General features: G+C 41.1%; 1 protein-coding gene across 1 annotated transcript in view; it reads left to right on the top strand.

Annotated features, from left to right (window-relative positions):
- The window catches only part of LOC124289877, a 54,294-nt gene that overhangs the window by 894 nt on the left and 30,021 nt on the right, over positions 1-23,379 (top strand). The window contains 2 exon segments of the mRNA XM_046726551.1: positions 1-806; positions 9,226-9,340. The exon segment at positions 1-806 is cut by the window's left edge and continues 894 nt beyond it. Coding sequence (XP_046582507.1) covers positions 570-806; positions 9,226-9,340 — 352 coding nt within the window. The 5' untranslated portion in view covers positions 1-569.

Genomic DNA, 23,379 nt, shown 5'->3' with positions numbered 1-23,379 from the left:
TTTCTTTGAAATATTTTGGAATATTGGCTCTGATTTCTTGTAATGCCAGTTTAATGAATTCACACCTGAACAATTCGACATGTGTTGATGGAGCTTGAACGCCTTGGCGATTTATGGATCTAATCAAGATTGGATAGTAATCAGCTCAGTGGACGCTTGGATATAAAACCACCAATTTGGCGTTGGTCAGTCACCTGGTTACCTTGACAACCTAATATCACGGTGATCCCCTTACCCTCATCACGCCAGCTTCATCATCGATAGCCTCTCAATCGGGAGTCAATTGGCTCGGCTGAGTTCACAGTATTGTCACACTTTACAGTAATGTTCTGTGTTGTAGCTGTTGCGTTCGATCGGATTACAACCGCTTTTGTGATTTACTCTGGTGTCTTATTCAGCTGAGACTGGCGTTACATTCGGTACTAGCGTTCTGCACGTCGTACAATGGATGTCTTGGGTCTACAGTTCCAGTCTTCACACACACTATCGTGCTCAAACAACCATCATCTTAATACAATGGATACGTTTCTAGGGTAATGGTTGTCGGAGCAGACGACAGTTGAGTTCCAATGCTGAGTTTGCTGAACCGAAAACAGGAGGCAGTTGACAATGACGGAGGGGCTCCCCCTCTTACCCCGCGTCTGTCATGGGCGGCTGACTACCCTTCCCCCCGTCCTACTGGGTCGAGAAAGACCCCGGGGGTTGAGCTGACCAACGGGACCCCACCTCGACCCCGTCAGCCACGTAAAGCACCCACACCTGTGAGATTTACCGTTGGAGGGCCATGGGCACTTAAAGAATGCGAGGTGGGTTGATTTTTTGAAAAAGTTTATTCTTGTTAAATGCTATCATTGATGAAACTAATATTTCTTGTTTATAACTGGTCATGCTGATGAACAATTGTAGTGGTTATGGTGATGTTATGGTGATGTTATGGTGATGTTATGGTGGTGTTATGGTGATGTTATGGTGGTGTTAATCTGGTATGGATGGAAATGTTTAGGCAATGTTGAGATATAAACGACGCATCTTTTAAAGACCATTAGTGATTGAGAAAAGATATCGTTGTCGGTGTTGACGTTTGATTGATGACGTCCTGGGTGTTTATGACGTTAGATTGTGAACCAGCCATAGATATCAAGATACAACCTTTCTACCTATATACCTCCTTTATAACACTTATATCCACTTTCAATATCCCAGTATAACCAGATATGCTCTACTCCCACAACCTATACTTAAGGGGTGTCTACTGACTGTTGATTCCTTTCACTACGAACATACCTGATGATTTATGAGAGGGTTTCCACGTGACACCTCGGTCAGGGCTTTGATCTGAAAGGTCTGTATCACTAGCCGGACCTGGGCGTCTTCGCCTTGACCCCACCCTGCGACTTAATCCCCGTGAGGATGGGCATTTAGTTGGGGTGTTGAGACGGATTGGGTGACAAGGCTTGTGTGATATCCTGCCGTTCTGGATAACGTATTACTTGAGCAGGTGAACACGGTATTATCATGATCACGATTGTTGTGGTTTATGGGTTTTGTTTTTATCATTTGTTTATCGAATGTCTTAAATGTCGTATTGGGTCTCATTTAGATTTTCAAGTGAAATTGATGTTGTCATATTGTTGTTAATAACTCATCAACATCATTCGTACTCCAAACTCCTCATTATCATTTCAATATTATTACTACCGTCATTATCTCCATACATCATGAATCACAATTATCATCATCATCACCATCATCATCGTCATCATCGTCACTACCAACCACTACTACATCGATATCATCATCACCATCATCATCATCGTCGTCGTCGTCGTCACTACCAACCACTACCACACCTACATCATCATCATTATCACCACCACCACCACCACCACCATCATAATCATCATCATCAGTCACAGTCATCGTCATTATCTTCACCACCATCAAACACTACCATCACCATATCTACATCCACGTCATCATCATCATCATCGTCGTCGTCATCATGAATCAAAATTATCCTCATTATCATCACCGCCATCAACCACCACCACACCACCACCACCAAATCATCATCATCACCACCGTCATCAACATCATAATCATCATCAGTCACAGTCATCGTCATTATCATCACCACCATCAACCACTACCACCACCATCATCATCATCATCGTCGTCGTCATCAATCACATTCATCATCATCACCGCCATCAACCACCACCACACCACCACCACCACATCATCATCATCATCATCATCGTCGTCGTCGTCATCAATCACACTCATCATCATTATCACCACCATCAACCACCACTACATCATCATCAACATCATCAATATCATCATCATTCCATTATCAGTGTTTACAAAATGCGTGCCGTGCAACAACGTTTGGTTGAGGATTGAGTTAATTCAACTATATATTTATAACTCTTCTACGCACGTCTTTGTATCATGACATAGCGGAGGGTCACCATAACTTATCACGATTTGAAAATAAATGTTTGATCTTTCCAAGGAGCACACGGTCCGTTACCACGACACATCACTCGCGCTAAATCACTAAATATGACCCTACTGTTTGATAAAACCCTGTGTAAATACATGTCCGTTTCAGGGGAGCAATCCGCCCGTCTTCAATCCCTCTATTATCGTACCCATGTTTAACATTAGCTAAACCTCTTGTAAACCAACAAAATATTATCAAATGCCTGGTCTGCAGCTCATTGTATGCAAACTATGAAATGAGCTGGATAGTGAGGTTTACCCCTTTCAGTGTCATGTTAATCACGTGGATGTCGAAGAGAGGTTAAATTGGGGTTGAAGGCTGGAGGTTAAAGCTTTCACATGGCATCTCCCATGCACAACTGTGATAGTGCAATCAGTTTCTTCATGTTTAAACTATGAGTGAGTGAGTGTTTTTTAACGCCGCATTCAGAATTGTTATTACAGTTAGTTCGTGCTGGTCAGTAACAGCTGTCAGTACGTGGCTGATAGAAAAAGGTCGGTTGTTTGGTTGGTTGGTTTGTTGTTTAACGCCGCACCCAGCAATATCCCAGCTACATGGCGGCGATGTGTAAATAATCGAGTCTGGACCAGACAATCCAGGGATCAACAGCATGAACATCGTTCTACGCAATTGGGATACGATGACATCGTGTCAACCAAATCAGCGAACCTGACCGCCCAATCCCGTTAGTCGCCTCCTACGACAAGCATGGGTAACTGGAGACCAATTCTTACCCGGATCTTCACGGGTACAGAAAGGATGCTAGTCATTAATCATATTGATGCAGCTACCCGTGAAGATCTGGGGTAGAATAGGTCTTCAGCGACCCATGCTTGCCACAACATGCGACTATGCTTGTCGTACGAGGCGACAATCTGTTCCCAATTGCGCAGATCGATGCTCATGCTGTTGATCACTGGATTATCTGGTCCAGATTCGATTATTTACAGACCGCCGCCATATAGCAGATTCTCTAGTATCCACGTGTTATCTTGTCTTTCTCAACCTGCCCCGTGAAGATCCGGGTTAGAATTTGTCTTCAGTAACCCAGATCCATGCTTATGCTGTTGATCACTGGATTGTCTGGTCCAGATTCGATTATTTACAGACCGCCGCCATATAGCTGGAATATTGCTGACTCACTCACTCCTGCTGAACGCTAACAGTGTGATGGCTGCCCATGCCACCAACCACCGGTTTATGACTGACTGACTGAGTTTGGTTTTACGCCGCTTTTAGCAATATTCCAGCAACATAACGGCGGGGGACACCAGTAATGGGCTTCACACATCCGGTTTATGAAGGTAAGCGCTAGATGCGTGTTACAGGATGCTGCAAATACCACCCCCCTCCCCCTCCCCACTGTAATACCGTTATATACAACCTGTGTCTTGTTCTCAGGACGGTGGGGTAGCCTAGTGGTTAAAGCGTTCGCTCGTCACGCTGAAGACCCGGGTTTTATTCCCACATGGGTACAATGTGTGAAGCCCATTTCTAGTGACCCCGCCGTCATATTGCTGGAATATTGCTGAAAGCGGCGTAAAACCATATTCACTCACTCACGGTATATCATAGTCTGTCGGTATCGCATGGACGTTTAGCGTATTGGATTCACAGTTAAACTATCGAGGACTTTGATTTCAAAACCCGACCGATTGTGCGACCAGTTCGATTAACAGATATTGTTCGAATTACCTCGGTTTGTAATTTTTACGTTTGATTGTATGAACGTGTCACAACATTTCAGTAAGCACGAACCCTTTTGAGTAAAACTGTATATTCAAATTTGATTTCTATAGTCAATCGATTTGATTGTTTCCATCAATCGTCTTTAATTCTATTAACAATGGGCTAAATTCAAAAGAGCAGATATAATGACGTACAAAAGAAAGCATACACTTGGCTTGGGTTCATGTTATAAGAAACTACGCAGATATTTTAGTGCATGTCAACATCGACAGAATCGTCTATGATGGGCGGGGAACGTGAGGCTTTGGCAACGTCGCCATCGGGTACGACATCTGTGACGTTTTACCAACATGTACACAAAGTGTGACTTGTAAGTCACAATCAAAACATGTTTCAAAATATTTACGCTGTAGTACAGATGTGTAGTTTCTTTTGAACGTCAGTTTTTTGTGGCGTTTCTGTAATATTTATCTATCAGCCAAGGTGTTGAGTGCTGGTGTTGAGTAAAGGTGCTAAGTTGAAAGAAAAATAACCCATGCAGATTGATAGACTCTTGCGTGCCTCCACACAACACAACAAACTGTCCCCAACACGCAGGCGGCTCATTAAAAGGAGCCTAGTCATGAATATTCAGTTCACATAAGTAGGGTGTATTGTTTGAGGTATGACCTCGGCAACCCGGCACCGTTCATATCTGATTTATGACGGTGCTGACATGTCCCTGCTGGTTGTGTCACAGAGCCCAGAGCCAGAGCCAACACTGCACCACAAACACATGTGCTGTGCAGTGATTTTATCTCTCAGCGACAGGCCGGAGATGGTAGCTGATATTGACATCACACGCTGCACGATGTAGTGTATACGGTGCTATTGTAGAGGTACAAAATGTTTTTTCAAAAAGTTTTTAAAGAAATATTTGTAGAAAAATCAATTACAATCAAAACTGTTTTTTGACCTTGTGGTGTGAGTCCTTTCTTAGATCGAATGGATCGAGGTACAACGTTCTTTGAAGTCTGGGCTTGTACTGGATTTAAGGGGCGGCGGGGTAGCCTAGTGGTTAAACCGTTCGCTCGTCACGCTGAAGGATCGGGTTCGATTCCCCACATGGGTACAATGTGTGACGCCCATTCCCGGTGTCCCCCGCTGTGATAGTGCTGGAATATTACTAAAAATGGCATAAAACCATATTCACTCACTCACTCATTCACTCCCACATAAAACTGACACCCCTGGTATCATTGGGATATTGTTCAAAGTGACGTTAAACTATGGCGAATTGTTGCTGAGTTAAGTATTTACATTATGTGTTTCCAATATATTCCAGAAGGTCTAAAACATATCATTTAACCACCGCTTCACACACTGACATGAGGGGCGGTGGGGTAGCCTAGTGGTTAAAGCGCCCGCTCGTCACGCCGAAGACCTCCGTTCGATTCCCCACACGGATAGAATGTGTGAAGCCCATTTCTGGTGTCCCCCGCCGTGATATTGCTGGAATATTGCTAAAAGCGGCGTAAACACACCCTGACATGCATTCATGACTGTGAGCAGGTAACAATACTAGCCGTGAAGTGTATTGCCTGTATGTAGCATAGATGAGTGCTTTAACGACGTTATGTGATAATACAGTCTCATGAAATGCATCTATGTAATGAGGTATGTAGGTATTATGCTGGGTATTGATCCTTGAAATTTATATTCTCACGACAACTGCCTTTAGAAACCCTTTACAGCGAATTTCGCAAGCCCCACCCGCTATTTGAAGGATCGTATTATCGGTTTAATGCAGCCATCATTGAGTTTGAGTGTATAGGACACGGGTTCGACAGTGGGAACGTAATGGATTACAGATTCAATAGTGTTATCCCGGACAGTTAATAGCATTCCCATTTGAACGTTCCGTGTTATAATGCGATTTGAGATATGAATCAGTAATCGATCAGTCATCGATCACTCAATAACCGATTATAACAAGATCAATGACACACATGAACAGGTGTGTAAGTTATAGCGTTACACCCGTCACGGGCTCTAATCGCCACCCCCTCTCTCAGGCAGATCAGATTCACAAACAAACTAAACCAGATTGAAAATAGTCCCTTACCCACGCAAAGGTGTAGTTCGTATTTCTTTATCCGACAACACCGTGACCCTGGGCAATGCAGGGTCTTTAACATAGGTAACTTTGTCCCACTGTCGACATAATGGGATTTAGTGTTGCTGTAATTGTTATTTCGTGCCTGTAAGTCAACACGCTGCTCCGTGCTAGGGGACCGCGTCAAGTGTTTAGTTCCTCGGGACCCGATTGCATTACTGTCAGGTCTGTTCAGGAACGATATTTGGGGCTACAGCAGCACCAATGTAAGTTGAGACTGGGTTGAACCAATCAGGAAATTGTAAACGGGAATTCTGGGTGAGTGAGTTTAGTTTTACGCCGCTTTTAGTAATATTTCGGCAATATCACGGCGGAGGACACCAGAAATGAGCTTCACACATTGTACCCATGTGGGAATCGAACCCGGGTCTTCGGCGTGACGAGCGAACGCTTTAACCACTAGGCTAGTCCACCGCCCCCGGGAATTCAGTGGAGGGTAGGAGACGGGATGGATGGTAAACATTACTACACTCGTAAATGTGATAAGTATGTTAAATATAATGTACATATATGCCATGACTAACTCATTTGGTCATACCTTTCTGACACAGCTGCACCTACTCTAAACTTAAGGGTAGGATAGCCTAGTGGTAGAAGCATTTGCTCGTCACGCCGAAGACCCGGGCTCGATTCTCCACATGGGTACAATGTGTTAAGGCCATTTCTGTTGTCTCCTGATAATGCTGGAATATTGCTAAAAGCGGTGGCGTAAAACCTTATTCACTCATGAAACGTGCGTTTTAAAATAAAAAGCATGACTAAAAAACAACCCAAAAAACAATTACAACCAAGAAAACCAAACAAAACGCATACACGTACGCATGCGTGTCCATTTTGTAAAACAAATTATTAGTATTACTGAAAATGTGATTGGAATTGTCAATATCTATGTAACGTAGTACAGGGGCTCCACACATTGCACACTTATTGGAATCGAACCCTGGTCTTCGTCGTATTGCTGGGATCTCAAATGAGGTTTGACGAACACGTGAACCACTTGCCTACACCAGCGCTCTATGATGGGATATATAATCTGGTTCCTCTGTTGGTGCGCGATACAAGCGTGGCGCTTTTTCAAGCTTACATGCCAAGGGAATCAACATTCAAAATATATGCTTCTACATGAACTTTTTAAACTAATAGCTTGATATACATTTCATGAAATGTATTCACTTTCGTATTGTTTCGGACAGGACTGGTCACATAAAAAAAATATATATACATGTATGGTGTCATGGTGAGTGAGTATCGTTTTACGCCGCTTTTAAAAATATTCCAGCAATATCACGGCGGGTGAGACCGGAAATGGGCTTCACACATTGTACCAATGTGGGGAATCGAACCCGGGTCATACCTTTAACGGTTTAACCACTAAGCTACCCCACGGCCCCTGCCGTGGTGAGACGTAACCTGATATGGATCAATACAGTACTCGATCCCTTTAGTCGCATGTTGTAAGAGGTGAGGTGAAATTGGGTTTAACGTCACGCTGGAGAATATTTCGCTCATATGACGACGTGCATGCGTGTGTATGTGTATGTGCGGCTGCTTGTACTAGCCCAGACTGAAGCTGGTTTTATAGTGCTAGCCCACTGAGATACCATGCCGCAGTGAAGCATGAATACCCCCACTCAGACACATTATACTGACTCCGAGCCGACCAGTCCTTGTTGTACCCATTAATGCCGAGCGCCAGGCAGGGACCAACAAGTACCATATTTTAACGTCTTTTGGTATGACGCGGCCGGGGATCGAACCCGCGACCTTCCGCTCTCCGGGCGGACGCTCTAACCCCTACACCACGGAGGCGGTCGCATGTTGTAAGAGGCAATCAATGGAGTCCGGTGGTCAGGCCGGTTAATGCATGTGATGGTATCCCGATTTGATAGATTGATGCTCATGATATCTGAATAATCGAGTCTGGACCAGACAATCCAGTGATCAACATGATGAGCATCGATCTATGCAATTGGGAACCGATGACATGTGTCAACCAAGTCAGCGAGCCTGACTACCCTATCCTCGCCTCTTAAGACACGTATGGGGTGATGAAGACCAATTCTAACCCGGATCTTCACGGATTATAAACTAAGAAGCAAAAAAAGACAGCATACGACTTTCAAAATAACAAAATAAACACAAAAACCTTACAAACGTTATTAAAACTTTGCTTGAGTGATCAGCTGTGAAATACACATTGCTAACAGGGATGGAAATAATTTTAAAATTGCTAGTGTACTCCGGTACAGTGGCACATGTAAAATCACTTGCCCTGATAATTTTTCCACTATACAGGCCGTTTTCTTGTTGATCTTTTAAATAAACAACATAACTAACATTGGAATATCAACTGGACACCGGTACAGTTTGATATACAAATTTGCTTGCCCGACAGAAAAAACACTGGACTCGGGCGTCGGGCAATGGGTTATTTCCACCCCTGCTGCTATGACGCACGTAACATCGTCAATGATGCTTGTAAAATACCTGTCAAATAACCACCGCTACCCGTTTCTTGTTAGTTTCATGTTTAGCCACCATCAGGTATGGATGTATACTTAGTTTAGTTTGTCAGTATACTTGGCTGACCTAGATCAGTGTATGTACATTCCTTCGTGACAAATCTGGCAAAAATGCTTTAGCATAAATCAAGGCCAATCTAAGCTTTAGAAAGACATTAAAAGATAACCTTGACAAGAAGCGATTATTCATCGAAACAGTCCAGTTCTAAGCTATGTGGATTCTGCAGTATAATATGTGCCCATGCATGGCAGCGTCTTTCATTCACGGATACTCTACAACACAGAAATGTCGCTGTGAAGAGCATTCCTTAACTAGTAACAACAGTGTCCACTAAACTTATCCTTTTCAGGAGCACACAACCTGGGTAAATGAGACCCTCAGGAAAGCAAAACTCCCCCTAATCGACGATCTAAGACGGGCAGTGTCGGATGGAGTAACCTTGGTGCGCCTGTTAGGAGCTCTAGGTGAGTACTCAGTTACCCGTAACCGGAGCGCCACCTACGAGGCGCTATGCGGAGCACGGTCTACCCAGTGTGTGCGGCAGGGGGATATACTATTACCCGACTGTTTCACTACCGCGTTCATACGTCACACAGGATATGTTACCACATTTCATACAGGTAAGTGCTCAAAATTTTTAATCAGGTTTAGATCGCTTTGTCCTTTACCTATTCATATGATACGTTCCAGATCGCGAACATATAAGATTTCTTCAGATACAAATATTGCCCCGCTATTTGGGTACAACGATAAGGAACCGTTGAGGCATTCAACACAGTACACCCGTGGACCTTTCACCATAAACACTGTAATGGGAATGTCACAGACTCGTTCACCCCGATATAGGACACAGGATATAACTTTCATGATTCAATTTGATTTCTGAGAATAACGATCTGTTCTTTAAAACATGTTTTGCAACTCGGATTCAAACTAAACAGTAATAACAGCCAATTAAAACTCGACCTTTACAGTAGATCACTGATTCATCCTAAATTCACGTTTTCGCATTGAGGTCAGGGGCTGTGTCGTCGAGGTAGGCTTCCGAATATTTACAAGTCATTTCAAGTGCATCGTGACTCCTTTGATTAGAAAAATCACACTTATTTGCAAACATGTCGATGACAGTCGTTGTTTGTTTCTGTCAACTCGTGTTCCTTCAAACACGGGGGGCCTCTTTGACATTTGAGTTCAAGAGTAGATAAATGTCACCAAGTCTGTGATATTTGCTGTAGTATTACATCGACGACTTGTTATAGACATGGCATAAACAAGACTCTCTCCGTTTATAGTGCATTATAGCTTGTTATCAACATGCAATAGACACGGATATCCATTATACGTGTACGTTAAGTACATCTATATACATGCTATGTATCAAAGTTGCGAGTGATATATTTGCTGGAGTATGACATCGACGACGTGTTATAGACATGACATAAACAAGACTCTCTCCGTCTATAGTGCATTATAGCTTGTTATCGACATGCAATAAACATGGATATTCATTATACCTGTACGTTAAGTACATCTATATACATGCTATATATCAAAGCTGTGAGTGATATAATTACTGGAGTTTTTCATCGACGACTTGTTATAGACATGACATAAACAAGACTCTCTCTGTCTACAGTGCATTATAGCTTGTTATCGACATGCAATAAACACGGATATTCATTGCGCATATACGTTAAGTACATCTATATACATGCTATGTATCAAGGCTGTGAGTGATATATTGCATTGATTTTACACGCTGTGTAGTAACAATGCAGTGAAAGCGACATGGGGAGTTACTACCTGTACTGAATGACGGCTTATATATTAACAATAGAGGAATGGGGAGACGGTATATTTTATTGTGGACAGTTTGAATTCATGTAGAATTAAATTTACTACCTATTATATATAAATTACGACATTAGAGTAAATAAGTAATTATTGACAAAAATATATTTCTGTAGAAATTTTAAAACGTGTAAAACGAAAGTGTTTCATGATATTGGAAATGTTATGGGTGTGCTGTAGTCTGTCCCACAGTCCCTGAACTACATTATTTTCCCTACAGCCCATCCCTCGTTGCAATGCTAAATATCTAAATGAAGCAAGTCTAGATTCCCTCAGGTTCTGAATTACCTAACTCACTGTTGCTTCTTTTCAATCTAAATGGGATTATTTGTTACTATCAATATTATATATATTTAGGGACTAAGCGTTAGTTATATTGCATGCCAAGAAGCAGTTTGATTTAACCGATATGGGTTGTCTAAAACAACCAGAAACGACATCTGCTCACACCCGGTCTAACCGCGGTTTTCGACTCTAGGACAAAGTCGGATGAGTTCAGACACCCGTCACGTTCTAAAGGGTGTCGTTCACATGCCCCTTACCATTGTCCCCCTCCCCAATCGCGCGTTCCGCCCCACGTGCCGATTCATGACCCCTACCCTCTCAACCCATACTTTCCCCAAACCCTATTCATACATTCTTTCATTCCCCCTATCTCAGTTCCGCCACCCGACAGATAAAGCCTCTTCAGCTAGCCCCATGTAGACTTATTAAATATGAATAAGTCATACAAAGTGCTGTTTGTTGTGGTATCCAGATGGTGACACGTGACAGGTCAGGCCCTCAGGTAAATACAAGCTTACCTGTCACACAACAAGCCTGTCTCTGTTGACGTGCATATATCATTGCCTCGAATAGCAGACCGGTGACCATTGACCGCCCAGACTCAATAAACGTCACTGTGTATGTATGTAAACACGATAGGTATGTATGTGTATTTGTATACATATGTTTCTATACATATGTAGGTATGTTGCGGTCGTATAGATCGAACAGGTTTTTGTTGGAGTATGGGTGTAGGTTCTTCAAAGGGAACAGTCTTGGGTTCGTGGTACATTTATGGCACATCGATGTCAAAGGCTCCATATATGGCTGTACTAAAACAACAGCAGCCGTCATAGAACTGGAATATTGTTGAGTGCGCTGTCAAGAACTACTACTACTATTGCTGCTGCTGCTACTGCTACTACTACTACTACTACTACTACTACTACTACTACTACTACTGCTGCTGCTGCTACTACTACTGCTGCTGCTGCTGCTGCTACTGCTACTACTACTGCTAGTACTACTACCAAGTACGTTGATTAATGCTCAGGCTGTCAATCACTTCGATTGTCTGGCCCAGACTCGATTATCTACCGACAGCCGTTATATAATTTGAATACTACTACTGCTGCTGCTTTTGCTACTACTACTGCTGCTGCTACTACTACTACTGCTGCTACTACTACTACTACTACTGCTGCTACTGCCACACTACTACTACTACTACTACTACTACTACTACTACTACTACTACTGCTACTACTACTGCTACTACTACTACCACTAACTACTGCCGCTACCCTACACTCACTCACTGCTACTACTACCACACCTACTACTGCTGCTGCTACTCTGTTACTACTACTACTACTGCTACTACTACTACTGCTGCTGCTACTACTACTGCTACTACTACTACTGCTGCTGCTACTGCTGCTACCTCTATCACTACTACTACTACTACTACTACTGTTGCTGCTGCTACCACTACTAAGTACACATATAATTCTGTATATTCCAATGTAATTAATGTTAATGGTACTATAATTACTAAAATTCTTTTATGTGGATCAGTGTGCCCTCAATTTTCATTCTACGCTTCCTGGGGAGTATACAATCCAAGCTGCTTGTAGTGATACGATGATTTAAAAGGGGGTTAAAACTGATGCCATTTCAGATATGAAGAGGTTTACTGACATGGATCCAAGTTAGTGTATCACTACACCTTGACAGTATCAATACAAATATACAATTTAAACACAAGGATGCAATACAAGTATAAAATTGAAAACACAAGAATGCAATACAAATATCCAATGTATACCAAACCCAACGATAGATATGTAACAGCACAGATCCCTAAAGCCTTAAAACGGATTATATGGTAATATTTCCTCTCCACCCAGAAAGTAAATTTATCCAAAGATTTGTCTCTCTTATTAAAGAAAATATAAAACAAAACCCAGCAAGTTGTATTTTGTGATGGATATGTGGAATAACGGTTAGATGCAGCATACCCAAGAGGAAAATGACTGAGCTGTTAATTTAGCCCTGGATAAACGACTTGTAAAAGTCTGTTTAATGCCTGGGAGGAATTATCGTTTCATTTTAATGACTAAAATAATAATTATGATTACTGAATAACATAAATTACCTTGATAGGTTATGTGATTTTATTGGTGTGGATCAAACGCTGTTTTGCCGTGTATATGCTCAGTGGGGCCCGTTTTGTCGGAAGATCGACTTGTTCTCTAGCATTGACTAAAGACATTAATGAAATGTATACAGCATGTATTTAAAATTAAATTATAAATTCATTGTTTGTTTAAGATTTGTTCAATAATAATAATAATTGATTTATAGAGCACCTATGTCCAAACGATATTGCTCAATGGCGCTATAAAGAGATAGATTGTAGACAATGTCTATGGAAAAGAGAGTTTGAAAAGATGGGTTTTGAGAGCAGTTTTGAAAGCGTCAGCAGATTCTATTTCTTTTAGGGCGGGTGGTGAATGTTCCAGAGATAGGGGGCTGCAGCAGAGAACGCTCTTGATCCCATGGCTGTTTTGACGTGATTCCGTGTAAGCAGTAGAGAGGTTGACAAGCGGAGCAATCGGCTTGGAACATGGAGATGAATGAGGCTTTTAAGATATTGAGAAAACTTGTTGTCATAGATGCAGCTGTGTGTAAGAAGAAGTTTGTATTGAATTCTGCTTAATACAGGAAGCCAGTGAATAGTTTGAAGGATAGGTGTTCAGACAATTTTCATTGTCAAAAGTAAGTTCTAATCACCGCGTGATTAATCCATGCTCTTAAAGCAAACGTTTCTTTTCGTTCAAAGGTCTTAACACTCAGGTTTCTTATGACCATCCCTGCGCTAAACTGTAATGATATAAACTCGGAACCTGTCTTTCTTCTACCGTATACAGATGAAACACTACACAAGGGTGATTGTAAGTCGTCGCTGAGTCGTAAAGCCGGTTCAGAAAACAAGGGGATCGACATATCCGGGCCAGTGTGACGTCAGTCAAACGATTCATTCTCGTTATAAGAGACATAACGTACAATGTTCAGCATTAAATGTCAAAGTAATGGTTATATGTTGGGATCTGTATGTGGGGCGTGGGTAGTATGGTCTGAGGAGACAATAGGGACTTTTTATTAAGCGGAAATGTGGACTCTCTTGTTCATTTTATGAATCTGGTTGAATTATTCTGTGGTTTTGTGTTTTTGCATTGCATAGCAACATGTTAATGAACCACGCTAGAAGTGTAAGTCTACTGACCCCTAACACATAAACTACAATGGGATCCTAACACACCACAGCCTGTCAGAACAACCTGTAGCGTTATGTGATCGACTGACATTTTTTATGCAATGCTAATTTTAACATTAGTGTGTGAACGTAATGTTTTATGTGGTTTTTTTTGCAACGTTAGAGAAATATAGCGCCCGAGTTTGCAAGTATGGTCTTCGCTCCATGAAACCACTCCGGGAACAGAACCAGGGTCCTAGTCGTTACGGGTTAACACTTTAACATCTGGGCGCCATCACCTGCGCCTTGACATGTCTACATGTTTGAGAGTAGTCATAACATCATACTATAGTATGACCAGAAAATATTGCGAATTTTAGGAATATGTGTAATTGGATTTCTAGTATAAACAACCTTGACCAGCTATCAAGTGTTTGGTTCCATACAAGAGAGACAACTCCGTTAATCTTTTTTCATTAGTTTGTGAAGAGTTATCCCCCTTTGTTTACTTGCTAGCAGACGACATTTTCAGTGATCCTCAGTATGGATGATTTAGAGAAGAGGAAGTTGATTTAGAGGATTATAACAAGGACATCAGATCAGCTAAAGTGATTTGAAGTAGCAGAGGCATCCCTTTGTCCACTGTTTATCGTGTTTTGAAAAATATCGCAAATGGATATGGCATTGAGCACCAGGGAGGCGCAGGTAGGCCCGGAAAATTGACTGTCGGTGACAGGCGGCGGCTTGGTATTCTTGTTTCTAAAAACAAACGAAGGAGTTTAGAAAACTTAAGGCTGGATATGATTGATAGAGGAACTGTGGCTGTCTGTAAGGAGACAATTAAAACTGAGCTGCATGCAATGGGTTGGCAGAAAAGTCGAGGTATTCCATCACCGATCATGAAACCTGAACAAAAGGAGCAAAGGTTGAACTGGTGCTTAAAGCATAGAAATTTTAACTGGGACAATGTGATTTTCTCAGATGAAAGTTCTGTGTGGCTGTTTCCTAATACACTGAAATTCTGGACCAAACAAACTGAAAAACCTTTGTATCAGCGCCCAAAGTACAGTCCGAAATTTAACGTGTGGGGTGGCATATCTGTGTTAGGGGCAACGCCCCTCTTTGTATTGAAGGGAATATGAACAGTGAGCGGTACACAGATATTCTCGAGGGACATTTACTTCCATCTGCTCACGTGTTCCATGGAAATTTTGGGATTTTCCAGCAGGACAACGACCCAACACATCGTTCAAAGCATTCACAGGCCTGGTTTCGGACCCAAAGTATGACATTATTAGATTGGCCAAGCTATAGCCCTGACCTAAATCCAATAGAAAATGTTTGGGGACTTATGAAGGAAAGTGTCAATAAGAAAAATCTGACAAATATTGCTGAAATGAAAGAAGAGGTGGTCCGATATTGGGACAGCATGGACTACGACTTTCTAACTTCTTTGATCAGTAGTATGTCCCGCCGCATTGAAGCCTGCATTGCTGCCCATGGTGACTTGACAAAATACTAACTGTTCACCTGTCTTTGAATCTGGAGTTATGTTCTGCTAATATTCACATTAATATGTGAGTAATGAGTGAAAAAAATATAAAAGATTACAATCTTTAAATTCTCAATAATTTCTGGTTGTACTGTATATATTGAAAGAATGAAGTTATTGAACAAAGAAAAACACTGCTTGACATTAGGCTTCTAAAAGTCCACATGAATATACTGATGTACAAAAGAAAGTACACACCTGGTGTTTTGAGACTATTAAAACAACCTAAATATTTCTGCTAGCAATGTTCCAATTGAGTACGATATCTATATGTTGTTATTGCAACGCGTACACAAGGTTTGTGACTTGTGAGTCGCAATCAAAACACTTTTCTAAATATTACGCTGTTTTCAGGAAAACATTTTACCAAATCATCAAGTGTGTACTTTCTTTTGTACGTCAGTGTATATGTATATCAGGGATTCGTCAGGAAATTGATCGTAATAACAAAAGAACGGTACCATTTGTAAAATGATACTAACAGTAACTGATCAGTAAATTGGACTGTAGCTCAACTGAAGGATTATGAAATAACGTAAATACGATCTATGCAAGTATCTAAATTATAAAAGGCTGTCGTTAGAGTCATAAATTGAGGATAATAAAAACATTATATTCCATATTAGCTCAATCAAAGCGAACATTGTAAAGTAGAATCTTAGAACAATGTACGGTTCAGACAACGGGGCAGCCTGTCTCCATAAGCACGGTATAAAACATTTGATAGAAAAATAGCATTGCGCAATGATAAAAACTGTAAGAACGTCATGCCAGTCGACCTAAACAAACCCATGAATAGTTCTGATAAAAACATACAGACATGTTTCAACAAATGTCAGCAAAACATGGGATTGGTCAAGAGGCAGTATTGAACCAGCGTTGACGTAAAGATCGACACAATGTTCAACTGAAGCAAACGTGTCACAGGGATATTGATCTATCATCGTCTGGTAAATATATCTTTAATCTGTTATTTGTTACGTTAGACATTGCGAGTAGTCGTGTTATTCGTCACGAACATTCGTAAGGACTGCCCGGCTTAGCTATAAACATAAACGAAGATTAGTGTGGATTATGTCAAGGAATGTGTAGACATATAGATCAACCAGCGTTGACTGGATTTGCTCGCGGTTATACAAAATGGGACGGACAATGTGGCATATATCTTCATATATTCTGCACGTAGTCACCCGTGTCACGGTCGTAATGGTCCAAGAACATAATGATACGCTATGTGTTGATAGATACACACACACAAATCTATATCATCTTCATTGGTCACATTTCCTAACAACGTGTTCACCGTCTTGGAATACTTGAACATACAGTGTCTGTTATTTTCTTTCATCAGATATCATCTTATATATCTAATGTCTTTAACATAATGTCTCAATGTTCCTTCACCAGTTTCTTGTCCATGTCAATAACAGATGGGACCCGTGAAGGTCCGGGAAAGAACTGATCTTCAGTAACCCATTCTTGTCGTTAGAGGTTAACGGGATCTGGTGGTCAGGTTCGCTGACTTGGTTGACACATGTCATCGTATCCCAATTGCGTAGAACGATGCTCATGTTGTTAATCACTGGATTGTCTGGTCGAGACGCGATTATTTACAGGCCGCCGCCACATAGCTGGAAAAGTGCAGAGTGTGACGTTAAACAACCAACCAACCAATAATAAAAGATTACCATACAGTAAACGAACTCAAGGGACCACTAATTTTAGTTCGCAATAACCGTAGTTCCTTATAGAAAATGTTCGTTACATGCGTCAGTTCTTTGTGAGTGTTCGTTATAAACGCAGGTTGATGTACGTATTTGTAAGACTAAGGACTAGATGAGTATGGTTTTACACTACTCTAAGCAATATTCCAACCTTATTATGGCCGAGGACGTCAGAAATCGGTATCACACATTATACCTGGGAGTCGAACCCAAACGCTTGAACCACTTACCTATCCCTCCGTCACTTCTAGGACTTTGGGGGGCGGTGGGGTAGCCTAGTGGTTAAAGCGTTGGCTCGTCACGCCGAAGACCCGGGTTCGAATCCCCACATGGGTACAATGTGTGAAGCCCATTTCTGGTGTTCCTGATATTGCTGGAATATTTCTAAAAGCGGCGTAAAACCAAACTCAGTCAGTCAGTCTAGGACTTTGGGGCGGTGGTTCGATTCTCCACATGGATACAATGTGTGAAGCCCATTTCTGGTGTCCCTCAAGAATATTGCTGGAATATTGCTAAAAGCGTGTTAAGCAATACTCACTCACTCATTCTAGGACTGGAGACACGTATACCTTTCCACAGTGAGGTAGGCTCTTAATGATTGCACACCTCTACACCCACGTGTTCTGTATTTCCATAATTAATGGAATATGAATTCCGTATATATTCCTAACATCCTATGAAGTTATGATACCTCATAATCCAATACATGTATATCTTATTTTCTTTTTATATACCTACCGCATTTTAATGACATTCCATAGCTTGAATACCAACGATTCCCTTTTTGTTATTTTTATTGGATGCGTTGTGACACTCCACCCGTTCCTAATCCTTTAGGGATTAGAGGAAGATTATATGTGGTGAACACTGATTATGTTCCAATTCAGTGTTCATGAGACACTATGGACGGTGTGCTGCTTCCCACGCAACGACCCAACACAGCATGCGTAAAACTGACAAAGAGTGTTGTGCATTTTGATAGTGGAACATCTTTGTGTTGTAAAACCTTCATGTTGGATTGTACAGTCTGTCAACTATCCGTGGTACTTCAACTTGAGGTAGATACTTGCCATGTTATACTTCACTGCTCATTGACAGTGAAGAAACTCAAATTTTGATGAACCGGTGAAGATCTGGATAGAATTGTTCTCCAGTAACCCATGCTTGTCGTAAGAGGCGACTAACGGGATCGGGTGGTCAGGTTCGCTGACTTGGTTGACACATGTCATCGGTTCCCAACTGCGTAGATCGATGCTCATGATGTTGATCACTGGATTGTCTGGTCCAGACTCGATTATTTTCAGACCGCCGCCTTATAGCTGGAATATTTCTTATCTTGAGGACATGGTTTTGCCGCTTTTATTTATTTTCTCCTATTCTTATTTTTATAGAATGAGTTCTAAATATTTCTTTATAAAATGTTTGCTATAATTGTGTTGTTTAACGTCGCACTTAGCAATATTATAGCTTTACTACAACGGTCTGTATATAGTCGAATCTTGATCACACAATCTAGTGGTGGACATAATGAGCACCCGCCCACTTAACTGGGATACGATGACCTGCATCAACCAAGTCAGCGAGTCGGACCGCATTATCCTGTTAGCGGAATGTTACAAGCACTGGTTGCTGAAGATCAATTCTAACCGGAATCTTTAAAATGTATTTGCTTGATATTTACATAGGAGTGTTGTACTCTTTCATAAATACGTATACAATACAGTTAACTACGCAATGTATTTTTCTTCACTAACTTGAAATACCATATAGAACATTGGAATGTAAGGTCAATAACGTGATCAGAGAATGTTCCGTCTATGTAGCCGCTACGTCATTACAGACAAATACACACGGGACACTCCTTTGTCACCCGTGAAGATCCGGGTTAGAACTGGTCTTCAGCAACCCATGCTTGTCGTAAGAGGCGACTAACGGGATCGGGTGGTCAGACTCGCTGACCTGGTTGACACATGTCATCATATCCCAATTGCGTAGATCGATGCTCATGCTGTTGATCACTGGATTGTCTGGTTCAGACTTGATAATTTACAGACCGCCGTAATATAGCTGGAATATTGTTGAGTGCGGCGATAAACAACAAACCAACTAACCAAATAATAATATGCCAGAGATAGGGCATGGGGTCTTTATTTACTTATGTATATCTCTGTAAGATATATAAGTGCCAGATGATGTATCAGTCTAGACAGAAGGCTATTACCTTTTCAAACTGAAAGATCGGGCATATTTAACCTAATGTCGACGTGACCTCAGATTCGAGTCACGTTTTTTTATTCATGTTGTCGTTCTTATCTCCAGTCATGGATTTCTTCAGACATGACACACGTCAATTTGTGTGTATTTCGTCTCGCGTCGGTCGAACTTACACTGGGTCAGACATTTACCAGCTTAAATTAATAGCATATCTCCATGAAATAAAAGTCTTATTAATTGATTTCCGGTTTCATCATAAAAAAACAGTCAACGCTGCATCACAACTGATTCTATTCGAAGAAGGAAAGTATGCGGGCTGTCTCTTAGCTTTTCCCGCTTGAAAAGATTAAATGAGTGAGTTTAGTTTTACGCCGCACTCAGCAATATTCCAGTGTATGGCGGCGGTCTGTAAATAATCGAGTCTGGACCAGAACATCCAGTGATCAATAGCATGAGCATCGATCTGCGCAATTGGGAACCGATGACATGTGTCAACCAAGTCAGCGACCCTGACCACCCGATCCCGTTAGTCGCCTAACGCGGCGAAAAGTACAGTCAAAATATACATGGCTGTTGATCTTCAGGCTTTTTCGTATTTAAACCCGCCGTGATATTGCTGGAAAATTTGTAGGAGCGACGCAAAAATAAACTCATTCACTCGTCCTTGAAGCTCTAATCGTTCATTGCACTATACTGATGAAAACATTTTGAACACTGTGATAATCACTTTGATAGTTATCCTTAGATACCATGACAACGAACAATAATTTACCGTTTTATTGAAAGTACATTTGATAACCATCTTTGAAAGTGACAGAATTGGGTTGCGATTGTGACTATAATCATGTGTTGCTTTAAGAAGAATTACAATGTCTTTATACCGTTGTTTACAATTTTTTCACCCAATGCATGCGAACAAACCAAGGTATTTCTTAATCAATATTCCCGTACAAAGAGGCTATTCAACGATAAGGAAACTGTCCACATACCACAGGTGTCCGATAAACCTTTCTTGTCCTCGACTAGGTCCCTGCAATATGTCCTTCCAGACCGTATCCAGGGTAGCTTTAACATTAACAGTCCTCTGAATAACAGGATTTCATAACAGTGCTTAAGTTTTTCTTAAGGGACTCCTGGGTCTTTTCATGAATCTGACAGTCAACATTTACAACCTGTCGAGCTGTTTGTTGTGACAACACAGTGCGTATTTTATTACTTGGATAATGCATAATTCTGTCTCTGTCCGATTCATAAATGCTTCTTAAGTCTTCCTGCTCGTTCATGACGGTTCCATTATGGTTTATACTGCCGTGGAAAAGAAGGCCTTCGGCAATGTTTGATGGAAATGGTTATTCGATTGTGATGTATTTGACGCTGGTATCATTTTACCTAAATATTTTTGGAGTTACCCATCAGACAAAGTGTATTCAGTTGTTAACTTTAACTAATCCATTAATTATAAAATGTTTAGCCAAATTTATCTTCTTAGCCCGAAAGAAGAGACAGAATTTTATTTAAATTTTGACAATGAATTGATAATGACGACAATATGTTCAATATTTCATATCTCATGTACACTGTAAATTGGGGCTCGCATGTACTTGCGAAAATTGTAACATCTGAAAATGTAAAATGGGCCCCATTACAAGAATAAACTCATTCACATTCACCGGTATCATGGTGATGAACATAAAGTAACTAGTGTTTTGGCGACTGTTTTCAGTAACGTTTTGATACACTTTGTAAGTTTGGAACTAAGTTTCCAATGTCCTTTCGTTTGGCTGAAAGTTTATATAAATAGAAGAATTCTCCACATAAATGTAAAGCAAATTGGCATTCTTCTCGTCAGTTTCTAAGACACTTTACTATTTCAATTGTGCAGCTCTACTAACGGCATTTTACAACATACAACTACGGTTATAACGAAGTCAAAGTACCACTAACTGTAGTTCGATTTATCCGTAGTTCTTTTCACGCATTTCGACTAAAATACACAAGTTGTTGGAGCACAGTCCGTTATACCCGTCAGTTCGTTATAAGCATGTCCGTTATACCCGTCAGTTCGTTATAAGCATGTTCGTTATACCCGTCAGTTCGTTATAAGCATGTCCGTTATACCCGTCAGTTCGTTATAAGCATGTCCGTTATACCCGTCAGTTCGTTATAAGCATGTCCGTTATACCCGTCAGTTCGTTATAAGCAAGTTCGCTATAAGCGTAGTTTACCCTAAATGATGTGAAAGTAATCCAAGGACAGACAGTCAAGGTGCGCCCATTCACCTGGTTCAAACGTCGACAATCTAAATACCGTCACCGACGCCGCAAACCATTAGTGAAGACTCCAACTGAAGACTTGTGTATGCAAACTGTTTTGTTTGCTCTTGGTAAACCTTCCTAAGTATGTGCCCTTTTCATATGTACAACAAACACCCCTCCTCCTATTCCCAGCTCTCAAGTTATACATATATCTCTTTCCGATATAACGGTTGTTAAAGAAGGTGAATTACAGTACCTTTGTAAATAAAGGCGAATTTGTTGCAAGGCTGTCGGTGACTTCGAGTAGTATTAGACTGTATTGTGAAATGGATCTAACTGATCTAATGAGTATACCCATGAAATAAAATGAAGAAACATGTAAAAATGCTGAAGGCGGATACTAGATAAAGTTTCTTCCAGCAGTGATGCGGGTTAGAATTGATCTTCAGTAACCCATGGTTGTAGTAAGAGGCGACTAACGGGATCGGGTGGTCAGGCTCGCTGACTTGGTTGACACATGTCATCGTATCCCAATTGCGCAGATCGATGCTCATGATCACTGGATTGTCTGGTCCAGACTCGATTATTTACAGACCGCCGCCATATAGCTGGAATATTGCTGAGTGCGGCGTAAAACTAAACTCTCTCACTCACTCATAAATGTGTGTGACGATACCAGTTGTTTGTGAAAAGGTAAGCGTACCCTGCCCCACAGCTGGCAGATGTCACAAACACATGCGTAGGCAAGGCAATTGGTCACCTGAACAAACACTGGATGGTAGGTTACAAGTCAGAAAATAGAATTTCACCAGACAATATTTGTTGGTCACTCATGAGGCCACTTTGGAAATAATATGGTTCAGGAATTGTTAGACAAACATCTAGACCACCATAGCTTGGCGACTAACCTGTATTACATTCTATGACAGGGCTAATGTGCATCTTCCTCTTATATATAACACTTTTAGTATTTGTAACAGTTTATAAAAATGTAGACACCATGGCTACACAAAAATAAATGCGGAAGTGCAATGTAACCTGGTATAAAGGACAAACACCGCAGCTTCATGCCACTTCATAAGACACACATATTGCATTGAAATAGGTCAAGGATAAAAAGGCGATCACTTCTTAATATTTAACCTATTTCAACCGCAAAAGCCTTCATTATCATAATCTCTGCTTTCCCTCGCGGTACGGATTTGACTGAAAGCCGGGGGGTGAGGATAGATTTCAAACTGATAGGGATCTACTTTACCTTATGGATATACAACACAATGTTTAATGGGCTGGCTAAAGGTTCGAAATAGATACCGAGAGTTGGGGAAGATTCATGTCTGTTATAGCTATATGGAAACAATTTGATGTGTTTTTTTCTTCACAA

Source organism: Haliotis rubra, unplaced genomic scaffold (genome assembly GCF_003918875.1).
Source record: "Haliotis rubra isolate DU_JTF1 unplaced genomic scaffold, ASM391887v1 Scf450, whole genome shotgun sequence".
In the NCBI taxonomy this organism is placed as follows: Eukaryota; Metazoa; Mollusca; class Gastropoda; order Lepetellida; family Haliotidae; genus Haliotis; species Haliotis rubra.
This window is presented reverse-complemented; position numbering and strand designations above follow the sequence as displayed.